Raw genomic sequence first — 20445 nt, 5'->3', positions numbered from 1 at the left:
GCAAAACCATTATAAAACAAATCTAACACTGCATATATTGTTTCTTATCTTAATGCTATATACAGGATCACTAAATTGAAAATAAAATCATTTTTCCTACCTTTGCTATTTGGTGATTTCATGAGTCTCTGGTTGCACTTTCTTCTTCTGACTGTGCATCCAATCTTTCTTCCTTTCTTTCAGTCTCCTGTATGTTTCCTCTCCTCCAGACCTCATTCTCTCCCCCAACTTTTTCTTTCTGTCTCCCTGTTCCCCCTTCTTTCTGTCTCCGTGCCGTCCCCCAAGCCACTCGGTTTGCTGCCACCGCAATCGGGGAACAGCCCCCAAGCCACCGCCGTCCCAAGCTTTCCCTGCAGAAGTGTTGCGCTGACCAGCATTCCACTCCCTGACGTCAATTCTGACGTAGGAGAGGAAGTTCCGGGCCAACAAGGCATTTCTCCTCATTCCATCCAGCCTGAGCCCCATCTCTCCTTGATCCAGCATTTCCCTTCTGTGTCTGTCAGAATTACCATTCCACCTATTTTCCAGCATCACCCTTCTTTGTGTCCATCTCACCTATATCCCTATCTCACCACTTTTTCAGAATCTTCATTTGTCTCTGTCCTTATCTTTACGCCATGTTCACCATTTGCCCTTTCAATGTCTTTATCTCCCCCCACACACTTTTTCAGCATTACTTCTATGTCTCTATTTCACCTCCTCTTCATGTCCCCTCTGTATCTCTATCCTTATTCAGTAGGTCCTGCTTACCCTTTCTCTTCTTTGTGTCACTATCTCCATTTTCAGCTTTCCCCCCTTTTCCTTTGTTACTGCACCCTGTAGCTAGAATCTTTCCACCCTCCCTCCACTCCGGCCCAGCCCAGTATGAAATATTTCCTTTTGTTTCCCTCCCCTCTCTCTTTCTCTTCTCCTCCCTCACCCACGAGTCCTGCATCTGGCCCTCTCCCTTCTACCTGCACCTGGCAACACCCCCCTGCTCCGCGGCTCTCTTCAGCAACTCGTCAGCAGCAGTGATCAAGACAAGCTGCCGACATCGAGGCCTTCCCTCTACGAGTCCCGCCTTTGTGGAAAAAGGAAGTTGAAACAAGCGGGACTCGCAGAGGGTAGGCCCCGACATCAGAAGCTTGTGTCGATCGCTGCTGCTGAGTTGCCGAAGAGAGCCGCGGAGCAGGGGATGTGGCCGGAAGCAGGTAGAAGGGAGAGGGAGATAGGAAGGCTGTAGATCTCAGGAGCATGACACCGACCCCGGCCAGGATGATTTCTTTTTCAGGCGTGCACCTTACAAGTCCAGCGTCGCGGCGGGAAATAGCCATGCTGAGCAGTGAGCTCAGCACTACACAGATGAAAGCCTTGCTTGCTGATTGGTCCGGCGGCACGGCGGGGCGGGGCCGCCGGACCAATCAGCAAGCAAGGCTTTCATCTGTGTATGTGCTGAGCTCACTGCTCAGCATGGCTATTTCCTGCCGCGACGCCGGACTTGTAAGCTGCATGCCTGCGTGACACACTACCGGAGCCGCAGCAAAGGTGGAAAAGAGCCGCATGCGGCTCTGGAGCTGCAGGTTGCCGACCCCCGGGCTAGGAGAACAGGAATGAGGGCATTAAGTCTTGAGGAACCAAGCCATCAAGTGTAGAGACTGAAGGTTGGGATGAAATAGAGCACAGTTTCAAGTTTCAAGTTTATTAGTTTTTAATATCCCGATCATAAAACGAATATCTGACCGGTTAACAATAAAATTTAAAATAGGTAGAAGGGAGAATAGTTAGGTGTATTGAATATTTAGAGTAAACATATATAACGTATACAGACAAACTAGAAAGTGAGGATAAGTGGGGAGGTGAGGATAAGTTACATAATATTAGAAGAAATGAGCAGTTCTTCAACCGCTGGTCCGCGGACCGATGCCGGTCCGCAGAAAATTCCTGCCGGTCCGCGCAGGGCTGGCGAGATGGACACCGTTAAATTTCCTGCCCCGGTGGTGTTCGCGGAAATCTTCCTTTCCTCCCAGCCTCGGGCGATCAAGACAGGCTGCCGACGTCGGGCATTCCCTCTGTGAGTCTCGCCTATGCGGAAACAGGAAGTTGAAACAAAATAGGCGAGACTCAGAGAGGGAATGCCCGACGTCAGCAGCCTGTCTTGATCGCTGCCCCTGCCGAGTCGCCGAAGAGGGCCCCGGGGAAGTCACAGGTGACTCGGGGGATGAAGAATCGCTCAAGGAAACCTGGCGAGTCTTGCGGGCATGGCCTCGAGATATGAGGGGACGCTCAGGCTGGTCAGACCGAGACTGGGTCGAGACCGAGGTCAGAGGCGTCGAAGTCGGGACCAGTTGGCTCACCACCGATGAAAGCTGCGTGGTAAGTATAGCCTTAAGCATGTCCTCGAACATAGGCACCGAGACCAAAGGTGGTTGGGTCTTAGGTGTAGCAGTGCGCTCCTTCGGGGGTGACCTCAAGGAAGAGTATTCCCTACGTGAGGAGGCACGCTTAGAGTGATGTCTCGAAGACGCCAACAAGGCGGCATTAACATGAGACTCTGAGGTAGGCTTCTTTGCCGGCATATCTGAGGAGGAAAGAGGAGACTTACCCGAGGCCGGAGCCTTCGAGGCCAACAGGGACTTCGAGGCCGAGGCACCTAACGAGGAAGCCTCGGCATCCAATGAGGGTGCCGAGGCCGAGCTTGAGGCCTGTCCCGCAGGATCTATGGAGCCAAAGAGTTGGAGAATCTTGGCCACCCTCCTACAAAGAGCCTGTAGTTGCAAAGTCGCACAACGGGGACACGAATCAATGCGGTGCTCTGCACCCAGGCACTCCACACACCAACGATGAGGGTCGGTGATGGAGATAACCTGGTTGCACTTAGTACAGTTTTTAAAGCCGCAACGAGGCCAGGACATAAGAAAAAATACAGCCGAGGCCAGGCGGCCAGAGTAAGACCGGGTAACCCGGTCAAAAATATACGAACTGAAAAAACGAAAAAGAAAGGAAAACAAAGACGCAGGCACAGCGACTCAACTGAAACTAACCAAAAAAGCCGCGGTGCAAGAGGAACAACGAGATTGTGTGAAGAGAGAGAGCAATGCTTCTGGCTCCGCAGAAAACAGAGAACTGAGGCCACACTGAGGAGACGCATGCCCTAGGTCGGGTGGGAGGGACACGCGCACATTCGCGGGCCAATCGCAAGTTGAAGGTCTTCAAGCAAGTCTGCTTGCAAAAACGTCTGCTAGGGGGCTCCGTCGGTGACGTCACCCACATGTTGAGAATATGCTGCCTGCTTGTCCTGGGATAAAGAAAGCAACACTCATCCCTGTTTAGTGTCCCAGTCAGACAGATACATGTTTTCCATAGTCAGGAGGTGTAGCATATGCGAATGCCAGTGACCATAAGTCCTATCCAAAAGGAAAGTATAACCTTCAGGCCTGAGAGAATCGCTCGTTGAAGAAAGCCTTTAAGGCATCTGGTTATAGGATGCTGAAGGTTAAAAAGCCAAAACAGACTATAACCATTACAGTGCCATCTGGGGTGTCACATACAACTGACCTTGGAGAAGACAGCAGATCAAAAATAGCGCACCAGGGAACAATCCAAGAACATGTGAGACAGGGTGGCTTTAGGGTGACCATATTTTAGGCAAGAGCCCGCAGAGATGAGTGTTGCTCTATAAGCACGCCAAGGTGCTATGTATATTATACAAAGAAACTTGTAGCCCACTTCAGAATAGGAAATGTCAGGCAGAAGACCATGAAGCAATTTCAAGAAGCGTTGAATGTGAGGGCCCTGCAATTTAATCTTCAATTCTGTACACCAAGCCTGGGCCACTTTGGCATAGTCCAGGGGAGGAGAGAATTCCAACAAGGAATTGTGAAAATATTTAAGGGCACCATCAGCTGGGCATCTAACCAATAAACATCTGACAGGGATTTGTACACTTTAATGAGCAATGCCAAAGAAGGCAAAGAGGTCACATAATGCCTGAGTTGTAGGTATAAAAGACATCCAAACTGGTCCAATCATAAGCAGTGCGCAACTGGGAAAAGGTTGGTAGAGTACCCTCATCAGTAAGGATCTGATACAAATAGGAAAGGTATCCCCTCCTATCCGCCAGAAATCTGGCAGCTCTCATACCTGGTAGAAAGGAGCAATTTCCACAAATACACAAGAGAGGTGTAGTCTGTAGTGACGATGCACTTTTAAAGTGTCCGTACCGAGGCTCTGTGGATGACATCACCCACATGTGAGAAGGAGAAATTAGTTTCTTACCTGCTAATTTTCTTTCTGTTAGCTTGTAGACTGGTATAGTCCTTGCGAATGGGTTATATGCCTCACCGCTACCAGCAGGTGGAGACTGAGCACAAACTTGTATATCAGGTTAGAATCTGTCCAGCAACTCAGTCTGCCTAATAGCCAAGCAGAACCTAGAAAAGACTTCAACTGAAAACAGTATAACACACTCCGAACAGGAGTGGAAAAAACAACCAATACTTATAAAGCACAGTTACTTACCGTAACAGGTGTTATCCAGGGACAGCAGGCATATATTCTCACATGTGGGTGACGTCATCTACGGAGCCCCAGCGCGGACAGCTTTTCAAGCAAACTTGATTGAAGTTTCAAGTTTGCTATGCTGCACCACGCATGTGCATGCCTTCTTGCCCACTAGAAGGCGCATCCCCACCTCGTGGTCCTCAGTTCCATATCCAGCAAAGAAGCCATCCCCGGGGAGGAGGGCGGGTTGTGAGAATATATGCCTGCTGTCCCTGGATAACACCTGTTACGGTAAGTAACTGTGCTTTTTCCCAGGACAAGCAGGCATGATATTCTCACATGTGGGTGACCTCCAAGCCAACCAAAAAAGGGCAGGTGAGTTTGTGAGTCTCCGGGGAGGCAAACAGATCCACCTGAGGAGTCCCCCAGCGGTCGAAGACCTCTCGCAGAACTCGGGAGTTGAGCGACCACTCGTGCGGCTGGAGAAGATGACTGAGTTTGTCGGCCAGACAATTCTTCTCTCCCTGAATGTAAACCGCCCGCAGGAAGATGTTCTGGGAGACCGCCCATTCCCAAAGGCGCAAGGCTTCCCGGCACAGGGACCAAGAGCCCGTCCCCCCTTGCTTGTTTACATAATACATTGCCACTTGGTTGTCCGTCCGTACCAGGACTACCTGATTGCGCAGCAGATGGCAGAACGCTCGAGCTGCCAGAAAAATGGCGCGAAGCTCCAACACATTGATGTGACAAAGACGGTCCTTCGCATGACCCCATGATAACGGGGTAATGCCTTCACCATCTGCCTCAGATAAGATGAAAAAGTGAAAGCATAATTAAGGACCCTGGCCGCCATCATGGAATTGGAATAGAGGTGGCGACCAAACTTGTCCAAAGTCCGCCCTTCCCGCCCGGGAGGGACCGCAGCGGAGACCCTAGAAGGCTGGGACTTCTTTAACGCCGACTCCACCAGCAACGACTGGTGAGACAGTTGTGCCTTCTCGAAGCCCTTACATGGGATGGTACGGTACTTCGACTCCATTTTAGATGGAACCGCTGTGACTGTAAGAGGGGAGTCCAAGTTCCTCAGGAAGGTCTGATGGAGGACTTTATTAAGAGGCAGACGAGGGGTCTCCCTCGAGGGAGAAGGTAAATCCTGCTATAGTAGCCTTAGAAGCGCCATCCCCCTGACGAGGACCCGCTAGGAGGACAAAGAGATGATCTGATTTCTGGATCTCTTGGGTCCTCTGCACATAAGAACAAAGGACCCGACTAACATCCAACTCTCGCAACTCTCTCTGCTCGGAAGAGCCCTCCCGGCTACCCAACACCGGGAGGACCACTGCCTGATTGACATTAAAAGGAGAAACTACCTTTGACAGAAAGGAAGGATCAGGCCTCAAGGCAACCCGCTCCCTAGAAAACTCCAAGAAGGGAGCCCTACATGAGAAAGCCTGCAGCTCAGAAATACTTCTAGCTGAAGTAATGGCCACCAAGAAGACCGCTTTAAGAGTAAGGGCCTTCAAAGAACAGTCGCCCAATGGCTCAAAAGGTGGGCACACTAGAACAGGCAGAACCAGATTCAGATCCCAAGATGGAACAGAGGGTTGAACGGAAGGCCTAAGCAATTTGTCCGCCCGCACAAAGCGAATCGCATCAGGAATGGCAGTCAAACGCTGACCTATCAACAGCCCACGAAAGGCTGACAAGGCCGCAAGCTGAACCTGGAGAGAAGACCAAGCCAGTCCCCTGTCCAGGCCATCCTGCAAGAACTCTAAGATGTTAGGCAGGGAAGCACGAAGAGAGACCACTCCATGCACATCACACCACTCCTCAAAGAGACGCCAAACCCTCACATAAGCCCGAGAGGTGGACAGCCACCAGGACCCCAAGAGAGTTGAGATCACATTATCTGAATAACCCTTCTTACCTAGGCGACCCCTTTCAAGAGCCAAGTCGTAAGACAGAAGGGACCCGGATCGAACATTGGCATGGGGCCCTGAGTCAGAAGGTCGTCCAAGAGAGGCAGAGGAAGAGGATCCGCCACCAGATGCCTCACCAGATCCGCGTACCATGGTCATTGAGGCCAATCCGGAGCCACCAGAACCACGAGGCACAGATGTTCGAATTATGTGGAGAAGAACTCTGCCCACTAATGGCCATGGAGGGAACACATACAACAGCCCCTCTGTTGGCTATGGTTGAACCAGAGCATCCAGGCCCTCGGCCTGACCGTCTCTGCAATGACTGAAGAAGCAGGGTGTTTTGGCATTGACACTTGTGGCCATCAAGTCCATGAGGGGCTGACCCAAGACTGCACTATCAACTAAAAAGCCACTGGGCTGAGACACCACTCTCCAGGATCTAGCATGTTACAACTGAGGAAGTTCGCTTGAATATTCTCAACTCCTGCTATGTGGGAAGCTGATGTTTCTTGAATGTGCGACTCCACCCAGACCATGAGCAGAGTCACCTCCTGCGCCACCAAAGTGCCTGGTGCCCCCCTGATGATTGACTTAGGCTACCACCGTGGTATTGTCCGACAGAACCTAGAATGACTTGCCCATCAGAAAGGACTGGACTAGCAACACCAGACGGATGGCTCTGGTCTCCAAGACATTGATCGACCAAGAAGGCCCCTCCTTCCTCCGCCCGATGCCACTTGTGCAAGAAGGATCGGGCTTGGCTCCACCCACGTCAGAACTCCTGCTCCTCTTCAGCCCATTTGAGGGCCGCCAAAAGTTTTTCCCCCAGTGACTCTTCAAGGCAGAGGAAGGAGGAAGCTTCCCTCCATCTTGTCCCTCCTTCCTCCGCCCAACACCGCTTGTGCAGGAAGGATCGGGCTTGGTGCTAAGTTTTACCTTGAATAGATGCTACCTCTGATTAAGTTCTTACATGAAACTAATAGATGTTAAGCTTTACCTCCGTTTATGTTTTACTAGAAACAATTAGGTGCTAAGTTTTCATCTGATTTAAGCTGCTATTCAGAGAACAAACAAGTCCTAAGCCATCTACTATTATGTACTCAACAAGAACCAAATAGGCAACTAGTTCTACCTCTGATTAAGTTTCTACAATGAACAAACAGGTGCTAAGTGTCACCCCTGACTAAGTCTTTATACAGGAATCAAATAGGAGCTAGGGCTTACCCTTGAATAGGTGCCAAGTCTTACCTCTGTTTATGTCTTACAAGAAACAATCAAGTACTAAGTCTTACTTTGACTTAATTCTGTATACAGGAAACTTATACACGCTAAGCTTTTTCCCTGAGTAGATGTTAAGTCTTTCCTCTGATCAGGGCAGGATTAATTCTTCGAGGGCCCCTAGGCACCCAAGTACACTGGGCCCCCCCTGCCTCTCTCCTGGTTCTCAAAATTCTTACGATCCCGCTCTTACACTGTTAACATGAATGGTACCACGTCTTCTCCTTGGAAACAGATATGTGGAGTCCCGCAGGATTCACCTCTATCCCCTATTCTTTTCAGCATCTATATGTCTTCCCTGAAACTTTTCTATTTATCCCCCCTTGAAACACTTTACACTTATGCTGATGACATCCTTGTCCTCCTCGAGACCGACTCATAGAAACATAGAAATTGACGGCAGAAAAGGGCCATAGCCCATCGAGTCTGCCCATACCAATGACCCACTCCCTGATTCTTACTCTCCTAGAGATCCCACATGAATATCCCATTTTCTCTTGAAATCTAACACGCTGCTGGCCTCAATCACCCTCTGAGGCAGCTCGTTCCAATGATCTACCACCCTTTCAGTGAAGAAGTACTTCCTCGCATCACCCTGAAATTTCCCTCCCCTGATTTTCAGCGAGTGTCCTCTGGTTACTGAGGGCCCTGTAAGACTGAAGATATCATCTTTCACCTCTATACGCCCAGTAATATACTTAAAGGTCTCAATCATGTCCCCTCTCTCTCTTTGCTCCTCCAGTGAGTACATCCGCAGTCTTTTTAACCTTTCTTCATACGTGAGTTCCCTGAGCCCCAAAACCATCCTGGTAGCCATTCGCTGAACCGACTCAATTCTCAACACATCTTTTCGGTAGTGTGGTCTCCAGAATTGAACACAATACTCGAGATGAGGTCTCACCATGGATCTGTACAGCGGCATTATGACTTCAGGTTTTCTGCTGACAAAACCCCTACGGATACAGCCCATCATTTGTCTTGCCTTGGACGATGCCTTCTCTACTTGATTGGCAGCCTTCATATCGTCGCTAATGATCACTCCTAAATCACGTTCCACCGTGGTCCTGGACAAGATTTCACCATTTAGTGTGTAAGTTCTGTGTGGATTTTTTTTGCCTAGGTGCATTACTTTACATTTTTTAGCATTGAAGCCCAGCTGCCAAGTTGATGACCACTGTTCAAGCTGTCTTAGGTCCTGCGTCATAAAGTCAGGCACACTGCTTTTGCCAACTATGTTGCATAGTTTGGCATCGTCGGCAAACAGTGATACTTTTCCTCTAAGTCCTTGGGTCATATCTCCTATGAATAAATTGAATAGAATCGGCCCTAAGACGGAGCCCTGAGGTACTCCACTCATCACTGCTGATGTTTTGGAGGGGGTACCGTTTACCATCACCCTTTGAAGCCTACCATCTAGCCAATCCCTTACCCATGTTGTGAATGTATCCCCTAATCCCATCGATTTTAGTTTGTTCAACAGCCTGCGGTGTGGAACGCTATCAAAAGCTTTGCTGAAGTCCAAGTATATCACGTCAAGGGACTCACCGGCATCCAGATGACTGGTCAGTGTTCCCTCTAAGCGGGCGGGTGTTGTGAGCAAACTTTTTTCACTGTGAGCTAAAAATATCGGGCGCCAGCAAGTTATGAGCCAAATAAATATGTTGTCAAAGTTGCTGATACATGAGGACGAGGTATTCAAAGGAATTTTAGGCCTACACGCTAAATTAAATAACGTTAAATAATATTTTTAAGAACACAGAAATTGTAGGGATGAAATGATATCTTAATAAATGTTTTACAACAAATGTAGTTATGTCTGTTACATCCATATGTGTAAACTGTAAATTAAAAACAGTCCAGAAGACAATACGTTTGATGCTTTCAATTTCTAGACCAGTGTTTTTCAACCTTTTTTGGGCAAAGGCACACTTGTTTCATGAAAAAAATCACGAGGCACACCACCATTAGAAAATGTTAAAAAATTTAACTCTCTGCCTATATTGACTATATATAAAGTAATTCTCTTGAATAGGAATCAAATAAACACAAAGAAAGTATTTTATAATTACTTTATTATGAAATAAAAATTATAAAAATTATAAAATACTTTATTCAGTGCGAAACCTGGGCCTGTTTGGCTGAACACAAAGCTGATATTCTGGCTGGAATGGAAGAAAGACACACACGTAGCTCTTCGTCAACAGCTCTCAGTCTCTCTCTGTATTTGGTTTTTATAGCATACAAAAATAGACAAATATACCCTCCATCCTTTTTATTAAACCACAATAGCAGTTTTTAGCGCAGGGAGCTGCGCTGAATGCCCAGCACTGCTCTTGACGCTCATAGGCTCCCTGCGCTAAAAACCATTATTGCGGTTTAGTAAAAGGGGACCATATTGTAAAATATAGACAGCAGATATAAATTCAGAACTGTGCATAGTAAGTGAAGGGAAGTTTTCATCTCTGGGAATTTACCCAGTTAACTATTAAGTTATTTGGGCAAATTCCTTTGAAAACTGTGGTAATACTGCCTCCACTTTGCTAAATTTAAAATAAAATCATTTTTCCTACCTTGTCTGGTGATTTCTGGTTGCACTTTCTTCTTCTGACTGTGCATCCAATCTTTCTTCCCTTCTATCAGCCTGTATGCTTTCTCTCCTCCACACCTCATTCCCTCCCCCAACTTTTTCTTCCTCTCTCCCTGACCTTTCTTTCTTTTTTTCTGTTTCTCTTCTTTCCTTCTGTTTCCCTGCCTGCCCCCTTTCTTTCTTTCTCCCAGCCTCCTGTCCAGCAGTAACTCTCTTCCCTTCCTCCCCTCCCAGCAGCATCTCTCCATCTCCCTCTCCAGTAGCAGCTGTCCCTTTTTTTTCCTTGCCCAGCAGCTTCCCAGATTCCTTTCCCTCCTCCCCTCCCAGAAGCATCTCTCCTTCTTCTCCCTCTCCAGTAGCAGCTGTCCTTTTTTTTCCTGGCCCAGCAGCTTCCCAGATTCCTTTCCCTCCTCCCCTCCCAGATGCATCTCTCCTTCTCCTTCTCCCTCTCCAGTAGCAGCTGTCCCTTTTTTTTCCTGGCCCAGCAGCTTCCCAGATTCCTTTCCCTCCTCCCCTCCCAGAAGCATCTCTCCTTCTCCCTTTCCAGTAGCAGCTGTCCCTTTTTTCCCCTGCCCAGCAGCTTCCCAGACTGATAGTGGTTTTCTCCCCTCCCAGCAGCTCTTCTTACTTCCCAGCGCAGCGATTCACGAAGGCAGCCTCGGGTCCTTTGTTGTGTCGCGCCGCCTCTGAGGAAAGAGGAAGTTGCATCATCAGAGGCAGCCGCGACTCAGCAAAAGCCCCGAGGCTGCCTTCGTGAATCGCTGTGCTGGGAAGTAAAGGAGAGCTGCAGAGAGGGGAGAAAGCCACTGTCGGAGGCTCCCCAAGATCTCTCCGGCCCAGCGCACGCTTCCGATGCTGATCTTGCCGGTCCTGCGCGGACCGGCAGGAAGTTCAAATTAGTCAATCTTGCCGGTCCTGCGCTGTGACGAGAAACTTGTGCGCTGCGACCTAATATTTTGTGCGCCAGCGCATGCCAGCGCAGCTTAGAGGGAACACTGGTCACCCAATCAAAGAAGTCAATCAGATTAGATTGGCAGGACCTTCCCCTGGTGAATCCGTGTTGATGTGGATCACGTAGATTTTCTTCATCTAGAATTTTGTCAAGTTCCTGTTTGATCAGTGTTTCCATGAGTTTGCACACTATGGATGTAAGACTCACCGGTCTGTAATTTCCTGTCTCCGTTCTGCAGCCCTTTTTGTGGAGTGGAATTACGTTAGCTGTTTTCCAGTCTAGGGGTACTATTCCCGTGCGCATGGAAAGATTGAAGAGTACGGATAGTGGTTCAGCCAGAACTTCACTCAGCTCTCTGAGTACCCTGGGGTGTAGATTGTCTGGTCCCATGGCTTTGTCTACTTTGAGTCTTGAAAGTTCGTGGTAGACATTACTAGGTGTAAACTCGTAATCCCGAAACAGGTCATTTTGGCTGTTTCTTATTTGTAGTTGCGGACCATCTCCCGGTGCTTCACAGGTGAATACTGAGCAGAAGTATTCGTTTAGCAGTTCTGCTTTGGTAGTATCAGATTCTGCGTAGTTTCCATCTGATTTCAAACCTTACTAATCTCTCTGAGAACATAACAGCATGTATAACGAACCTCCAATCCTGGGCCCTCACTGTACAAATGAAACTGAACAAGTCCAAACCAAAACTACTTTGGCTCGGCCCAAAATTAGATCAGCTACCCATTTCATTGTCTTCTGGTGCCACATTGCAGCTTGAGTTCCCAAGCAAATTCTGGGCATCATCACTGACTCTACACTTTCCTTTAATGAGCATCTCAACTCCTTGGTAAAAAAAATGCTTTTTTAGCCTTCACATGCTGAGGAAAGTGAGATCCTGCTTCTGACAACAACATTTTGCTGTCCTTGTACAATCTATCATCCTTTCCAGACTGGACTATTGTAACTCCATCTACTTAAGTCTAACCAAGAAAAGCCTTCAAAGACTTCAGCGGATTCAGAACACTGCGGCTAAGCTAATCTTCGCAAAAAGTAAATTTGACCAAGTCTCCCCGCTTCTGTCCAAACTTCATTGGCTTCCAGTAATTTCCAGAGTTCACTTTAAAAGTACCTGCCTAACTTTTAAGATCCTACACAGCATCCTTCCTTCCCTAATTCCACTATCTTGGAATTCCTCGAGTCCTGATACCACCAGATCCACCCAAAAATTCAAACTATCCTTCCCCTTGTTAAAAAGCGTCTTCCATGCAGGAAAATTAGGGACATCTCTCTCTTTCAGAATCACAGAGCTATGGAACAACCTTACTACCCCACTTTGGAATCTGGGTTCCTTCCAACTATTCCGAAAACATCTGAAAACTTGGCTATTCTCAAAAATGTAACACTTCCTTCCCTCTATGGTGTTCCCTCTTTATACAAAGTTCCTGTAACCCTTCTTATGGAGTTCCTTCGTTATACTAGTTCCTGTAAACCGTGCCGAGCCCTACGATTGTGGAAATGATGCTGTATACAAACTTAAGGTTCAGTTTAGTTTAAGGGAGAACCAAGGATGTCTGGGCCACTGATGAGCTATCAAAATCATGGTGGCAGATTCCTGTTTGAGTTTGACAAGCGTTTTGAGAATTAGTGGAAATAGAGTCTGGAACAGAACTGAGGCAGCTTGTTGCTATGGGGAGACGCAAAAAGGTCTACCTGAGAAGTTCCCCAATGAGAAAAAATTGGATGGAGAGTTGCTGAGTTCAGCATCCATTCGTGAGGTTGAAAAATGCAACTTAGTTTATCCTCTAGTGAATTTTTCTCTCCTTGAATGTAGAAAGCCTTCAGGAAGATGTTGTGAAGAATTGCCCAATACCAAATCTTTGGAGCTTCTTGGCAGAGAAGAAGAGATCCTGTTCTCCCTGCTTGTTCACATAGTATATAACTTTTTGATTGTCTGTACAGATGAGAATGACTTGATTTTTAAGAAGATGCTGAAAAGCTTTGAGAGTATTGAAAATTGCTCTGAGTTCCAACAGATTTATGTCATGGCAACAATCTCTAGAAGACCAGACCTTAAGTGCAGAGACCATCTAGATGAGCTCCCTAAGTGTAGGTTGACAAATCTGTTGTGAAAACCTTTTCATGAGGAGGTATTTGAAACAGCAAACCTCTGGAAAGATTGGTAGAGAGCATGAACCACTGAAGAGATTGCCTTAGAGAAGATGTTACTGTAATATGCTGGGAAAGCGGATTGAGAGCCTGTAGCCACTGAGAAGCCAGCGACAAATGAGGGATCCATTGGTGAAGTCTGGCAAAAGGAGTCACATGAACTGTAGAGACTATGTGACTGAGAAGAACCATCATGCGCCTTGCTGAGTGAAGGAAGGAGGGTCACTTAATGGCAAAGTTCTATCAAAGCGTCTTGACGTTGTTGAGGAAGAAACGCCCTGAGTTGAACAGTATCTAGGAGAGCTCCGATGAACTGAAGAGTCCGAAAAGGCTGCAGTTGAGATTTGGGGAGTTGATTTCGAATCCCAAATTTTGCAGTAACAATAAAATATGTTGTGTCGCTATAATAACCCCCTGAGATGAAGGATCCTTGATGAGCCAATCATCTAGATAGGGAAAGACTTGAAAACTGTGAGTCTGCAAAGCTGCTGCTGCCACCACCACCACCACAAGGCACTTGGTGAAATCTCTGGGAGATGATGCGAGACCGAAAGGCAGAACCTTGTATTGGTAATGATGATTTCCCACCCGAAATCTGATTGATATGAAAGTTGAGGTTTATCAAAACCAGGATTGGGAATGATTTTGTATTGAGAATCAAGCTTCCTAGGAATAGCCGGAATGGAATAAGGAGACTCTCAATTTTTTCAGAGAGTTTCCTTTAGGATGCCATGTAAAGGAAGCTTAATAAGCTCTTTAGGAGGATGTTTGTAGTCCATAGTCTCTATAAATTTCTCAAAATACTTCCAAATACTTAGAATCTGCTTCCAACTTAACAGCCATGCCTTTATTCAGTTGCCTTATAAAGTGAGTAAGAGAGACCGGCTCAGAAGCAGATGGTTCACTGTGAGAAGTGGTTTGAGAATGTTTGGAAGGAGAGGCAGCATGAGGAGAATTAAGATGAAGATTTGAATCCACAGAAATTGAAGAACGGTACTGGCGCTTGGCTCGGTACTGATCCATTAGAGTACGCAAGAGAGACTTCTTGCACTTGTCTGAGAACTTGGGAGAGATGTGCCTTGACTTGGAAGAGTGCTTGCCAGATTTATTTGAATGCAGCCTTGGAGAAGAATGACATGAATGACTGGAACAATGTCCAGAAGAATAACGCTTCTGAGTCTGAGAAGGAGAACGGTGCCTTGAAGAGCGATGTCTGGAGGCATGGCTGGATGATGATGACTGGTGCTGAGAATGACGCGGTACCGATGAAGCATCTCGCATGAAGCAATGCTCAGGCTGGGCCGGTACCAAAGGAGCCAACATGGGGGTAACCAGTTGGAACATGTCCCCAAACTCCAATTGAAAGAGAGAATCGAGCTTCTCCTTAAAAGCTTGCACTAACGCCAGTATCAACGGAACCATGGCGCACTCCGGAAAGGATGACATGGATTAAGATGCACCCCTTGAAGTTGAAGCAAGCCGCATCAATGGTCCCAAGTTGTCACTGAGTTTCATCTCAATCGATTTTTCTTCCAAGCCTCATTCTCAGCCTGAAGAAACAGCTCTTCAATGGCTGGTACGACTAGACTTGATACCTTAGTGGCCTGAGACACCGTCTGGGAAGCTGGTGACTTCTTAGCTAGCTTACCTGATGGAGCTATGGTCTGTGACACCAACATGGACTTAGGTACCTCAGACGATGGTGATGCCTTCGACGTTGTTGGCTTGGACGGTGTCAGTGGTACCTGTGAACCTTCCATGGTACCAAAAAGTAGTCTTTGTTGAATAAGGCGGTTTGATAGATCGCTTCTGTAAAGTTGAACAGCACGTACAAGACTCTACACAGTGGCCAGGGCAAAGGCACTGAATACACCACTTGTGCAGGTCTATCAACGAAATAGTGTGCTGGCATCTGCCGCATTTTTTAAAGCCAGTCAATGGATGGGACATGGAAGGGAAAACCGCCTCAGCCAAAATCGAAAGTCAAAGGCTGAGGTGAGAACGCAGGCCCCACCGTAAGGAAAGTGGCAATGAGCAAAGAAAGAGAAAAAAATAAGCATTGCAGCGTTTTGGCCTGCCCTCCTCAGTACAACTTCTGTTATACATGCTGAAGTGGATGCACTGGAACGGTATGCTAAGAAGCTGGCACATAAGATGAAGCAGGGTGTCAAAGCATTGGTAACCTCAAGAAAGAGGCATGCTTCAGAAGAGACAGCCTGCATTGAAGAATGATGGTGTCACTATAAAGCATGCATCAAGTGACTCGATGCTATGGATGCGACGACGCTTGGCAAGGTTTCTCATGTTGACCATCAAGATGTTGCTTGAGAACGATGTCTATGTTCACTGGTACCAAAATAAAATGGGATTGGTACCGAGGGAAAAATAATGAGCCTTAAAGAGGGTAACAGAAGGTGAATGTGAAAAAATGGTGAAAGAAGCCAAAGTACGCAACACAATTTCTTGTACATAATTACATGAATTGAAGAAAAAAAGATTGCCAAGAGAAAAGCATCTTAATGGATTTGCAGAAAAATGAAGAGAATGAGGAGGCGCTTGAAATGATGAAACATATGAAGTGGTGCACATGTATGGTGTGTTGCATAAAGCTTCCAGATTTTTTTTCTAAGCTATTAGAGCCTTTTCCCGTGCCAGGCTCCATCAACAAGGTCCCCCACTTTCAAAGACTTGCAATCCTGCTTGTCCTCAGAGAAAATGGTATTAGAATTGATGATAGGCTGTGAAAAGCACAGAGAGGGAAGTGAAGGAAATGGATCTGCAAACTGCAGGTGATTACTAACTTGACCTGGCAGTCTTTATATCTAATGTCTATGCAAATATACATTATAGCTAATGTCTGTGTTTCTATGCAAAGGGTGTTTTTTTCATCACAAACTATAAGATTAAGTAAATGCCTGATGTTCTAGTGCAGGGGTAGGCAATTCCAGTCCTCGAGAGCCGGAGCCAGATCAGGTTTTCAGGATATCCACAATGAATATGTATGAGATGGATTTGCATGCACTGCCTCCTTGAGATGCAAATCTATCTCAAGCATATTTATTGTGGATATCCTGAAAACCTGACCTGGCTCCTGCTCTCAAGGACCAGAATTGCCTACCCCTGTTATAGTGGAACAGATACTCACCGGAGGATAAGGAGGGGGACTGTATTCCCTGTATTTCCGATGTCCCTTTTCACTAGGACTGAAGTCAGAGTCATCACTATAATCAGAAAACTCTTCACTTGAAGAAGCATGACGCTGAAATATAACGGTAAGAAAACAGTCAGACATTTTTCTTCACCTGTTTAAATCTTTTAACAAATTATTTTGAAGACAGGTGATTATTAAGCTATAACTACTTTTCAAAGTTAATATTATCAGTTCTCTTCACAAACCTTTTTCAGGCTCACAATGACAGACTGAAAACTACTACAATATATTCTTAATAACTTTCTTTTTTCTCAGATTTTGCCATGTAAGAACTTGACTAAACATGACACTGTGCAAGAAAGGTATAATTGCTGACTCAGTATGGCCACGACTTCTAGAGCGTGTGGGACATCTTCCTTTTAATATTTAAGAAACATACTATATGGTCAACTTTTCCCTGATAGCAATGTTACTTACCATAACAGTTGTTATCCAGGGATAGCAGGCAGCTATTCTCACTAGTGGGTGACGTCATCCAACAGAGCCCCGATGCGGACATCTCACAAGCATACTTGCTTGTAGAAACTTCTAGAAGTTTCCAGTTGCCCACACCGCGCATGCGCGAGTGCCTTCCCGCCCGATGCACCGGGCGTGTCTCCTCAGTTCAGATAGCTAGCAGAGAAGCCAACCCAGGGAAGGTGGGTGGGACGTGAGAATAGCTGCCTGCTGTCCCTGGATAACAACTGTTACGGTAAGTAACATTGCTTTATCCCAGGACAAGCAGGCAGGTATTCTCACTAGTGGGTGACCTCCAAGCTTACCACAATGGGATGGTGGGAGAGTTGGCAATTTAGGAGAACAAATTTTGTAACACTGTTTGGCCAAACTGTCCATCCATCTGGAGAAGGTATCCAGACAATAGTGTGAGGTGAAGGTATGAATCGAGGACCAAGTGGCAGCTTTACAAAACTCCTCAATCGGTGTCGATCTGAGGAAAGTTGCAGAGGCTGCCATTGCTCTGACCTTATGGGCTGTGACTTTACTGTGAAGGGGCAATCCAGCCTGGGCATAGCAGAAAGAGATACAAGCCGCCATAAAGTTGGAGATGGTATGCTTAGAGATAGGGCATCCCAACTTGTTCGGATCAAAGGAGATGAAAAGTTGAGGAGCAGTTCTGTGAGGTTTGGTGCGTTCCTGGTAGAAAGCCAAAGCACGCTTACAGTCCAGAGTGTGAAGAGCTGATTCTCCAGGATGAGAATGCAGCTTCGGAAAAAACACAGGAAGACAATGGATTGATTCAGATGAAATTCCCGAGACCACCTTGAGGAGGAATTTGGGATGAGTGCGAAGGACCACCTTGTCATGATGAAACACTGTAAAAGGGCGGATCCCCAACCAATGCTTGAAGCTCACTCACTCGACGGGCAGAAGTGAGGCCAATGAGAAGCACCACTTTCCAAGTGAGAAATTTCAGAGGAGCCTTGTTAAGAGGTTCAAATGGAGACTTCATAAGTTGAGAAAGGACAACATTGAGGTCCCAAACCACTGGAGGTGGTTTGAGGGGAGGATTGACATGGAAAAGTCCTTTCATGAATCTGGAAACCACAGGATGTGCAGAAAGAGGTTTCCCCTAAAGAGGCTGGTGGAAAGCAGCAATTGCACTAAGATGGACTCTGATCGATGTAGACTTGAGACCAGAATGAGACAGGTGCAAAAGGTAGTCCAAAACAGAGGACAAGGAGGCATGTAGAGGTTCCTTGTGATGAGAAAAACACCAAGTAGAGAATCTAGTCCATTTCTGGGAATAGCATTGTCTAGTAGCAGGCTTCCTTGAAGCTTCCAAAACATCCCGCACAGCTGGTGAAAACTGAAGGGAAGTTACGCTGAGAGGAACCAAGCTGTCAGGTGTAGCGACTGCAGGTTGGGATGAAGCAGAGATCCCTGATGCTGCATAAGTAGAGATGGAAACACTGGCAGAAGGAAGGGCTCCCTGCAGCTGAGTTGCAGAAGGAGGGAGTACCAAGGTTGTCTGGGCCACCGAGGAGCAATCAGAATCATGGTGGCCCGGTCGGACTTGAGCTTGACCAGAATCTTTTGAATGAGAGGAAACAGAGAAAACGCATACAGAAAGAGATTCCCCCAGTCCAGAAGAAAAGCATCTGCCTCAAGACGATGAGGAGTGTAGATCCTGGAGCAGAACTGAGGCAGTTTGAAGTTGTGGGGAGCTGCAAAGAGGTCTATCTGAGGCGTTCCCCACAGGGAGAAGATTTGATGAAGGGGCATGGAATGGAGAGTCCACTCGTGAGGCTGTAGAAGACGACTCAAATTGTCCGCCAAGGCATTGTCCGCCCCCTGAATGTAGACAGCTTTGAGGAAGGCGTTGTGGCGAATCGCCCAATCCCAAACTTTCAGAGCTTCCTGACAGAGGGAGGCCGATCCCGTGCCTCCCTGCTTGTTGACATAATACATGGCTACCTGATTGTCCGTACGAATGAGGACCACCATGTCTTGAAGTAGATGCTGAAAAGCAGTGAGAGCATTGAAAATCGCCCTGAGTTCCAAGAGATTGATATGGCACCGATGATCCGCACTCGTCCAATAGCCCTGGGTGCGGAGCCCGTCCAGATGAGCCCCCCAAGCATAGGTCGAGGAGTCGGTCGTGAGGACCTTCTGATGGATAGGCTTGTGAAACAGCAAACCTCTGGAAAGATTGGAAGAGAGCATCCACCAGCGAAGCGACTGCAGCAGAGCAGGAGTGACCTGAATGCGACAAGTCAGAGGGTCGGAGAAGCTAGGGTCCACTGAGGAATCCGCAGGTGAAGTCTGGCAAAAGGAGTCACGTGAACCGTAGAAGCCATATAGCCCAGGAGCACCATCGTGTGTCTCGCCGAGATGGACAGGCGAGAAGAGACAGAGTGACAAAGCTGAAGAAGAGCCGCCAAGCGCTGAGGAGAAAGGATCGCTCTGAGTTGAATAGTATCCAGAACAGCTCCGATGAAGGGGAGAGTCTGTGAAGGTTGAAGATGGGATTTGGGAAAGTTGATCTCGAATCCCAGACTCTGTCGAAACCAGATTGTCCTCTGAGTGGCCCGGACGGCCCCCTGAGACGTGGAATCTTTGATGAGCCAGTCGTCGAGGTAGGGAAACACCTGCAGACCATGGTTCCTGAGTGCTGCGGCCACCACAACCAGGCACTTGGTGAAGACTCTGGGAGACGAAGCTAGGCCGAAAGGAAGCACTCTGTACTGAAGATGAAGGTATCCCACCCGAAATCTGAGGTATTGACGGGAGGCCGGATGGATGGGAATATGAGTGTAGGCCTCCTTGAGATCCAGGGAGCATAACCAGTCGTTCTGCTCGTGGAGGGGATACAGAAAAGCCAGGGTCAACATGCAAAACTTCTCCCTGACCAGAAACTTGTTGAGTACCCTTAGGTCCAAAATAGGACGCAGGTCGCCCGTCTTCTTCGGCACAAGGAAGTACCTTCTGTTGGTCCACAGGGACCGGCTCGACGGCACGAAGCCGGAGCAAAGCCTGAGCTTCCTGAAGAAGAAGGGTGGTCTGGGTTAAGTTGGAAGGATACTTTCTTGGAGGATATTCCGGAGGAACATAATGGAACTGAAGAGAGTATCCCTCTCTTACGATGGAAAGGACCCAGAGGTCGGTGGTAATAGTCGTCCATCGATGGTAAAAATGATGGAGACGACCTCCGATGGGCAAAAGCGGGGAGGGCAGAACAATGGAAGTTATGCTCCCAACGAGACAGTCAAAAAGGCTGGGGAGCCTTGGGGACAGCAGAAGGTTGAGGCTTTTGTTGGGGCTTCTGCTGCCTCTTCACTGGCGGCCGAATGGCGGAGGCCTGCTTCGGCGGGTAGCACCTTTGATAAATCATAGGAGGACGAGACGGACGAGAGATAGCAGG

General features: G+C 47.5%; 1 protein-coding gene across 5 annotated transcripts in view; it reads right to left on the bottom strand.

Moving 5' to 3' along the window:
* Positions 1-20445, bottom strand: part of ZC3H4 (zinc finger CCCH-type containing 4) — a 339067-nt gene that overhangs the window by 230619 nt on the left and 88003 nt on the right. For all 5 annotated transcript variants that reach the window (XM_033954008.1, XM_033954004.1, XM_033954006.1 and 2 more), the window contains exon 3: positions 16518-16631. In XM_033954008.1, coding sequence (XP_033809899.1) covers positions 16518-16631 — 114 coding nt within the window. The remainder of the gene's footprint in view (positions 1-16517; positions 16632-20445) is intronic.

This window comes from Geotrypetes seraphini, chromosome 8, assembly GCF_902459505.1.
Source record: "Geotrypetes seraphini chromosome 8, aGeoSer1.1, whole genome shotgun sequence".
Lineage (NCBI taxonomy): Eukaryota > Metazoa > Chordata > Amphibia > Gymnophiona > Dermophiidae > Geotrypetes > Geotrypetes seraphini.
The sequence above is the reverse complement of the archived record's forward strand: the minus strand, read 5'-3'. Positions and strand labels throughout refer to the sequence as shown.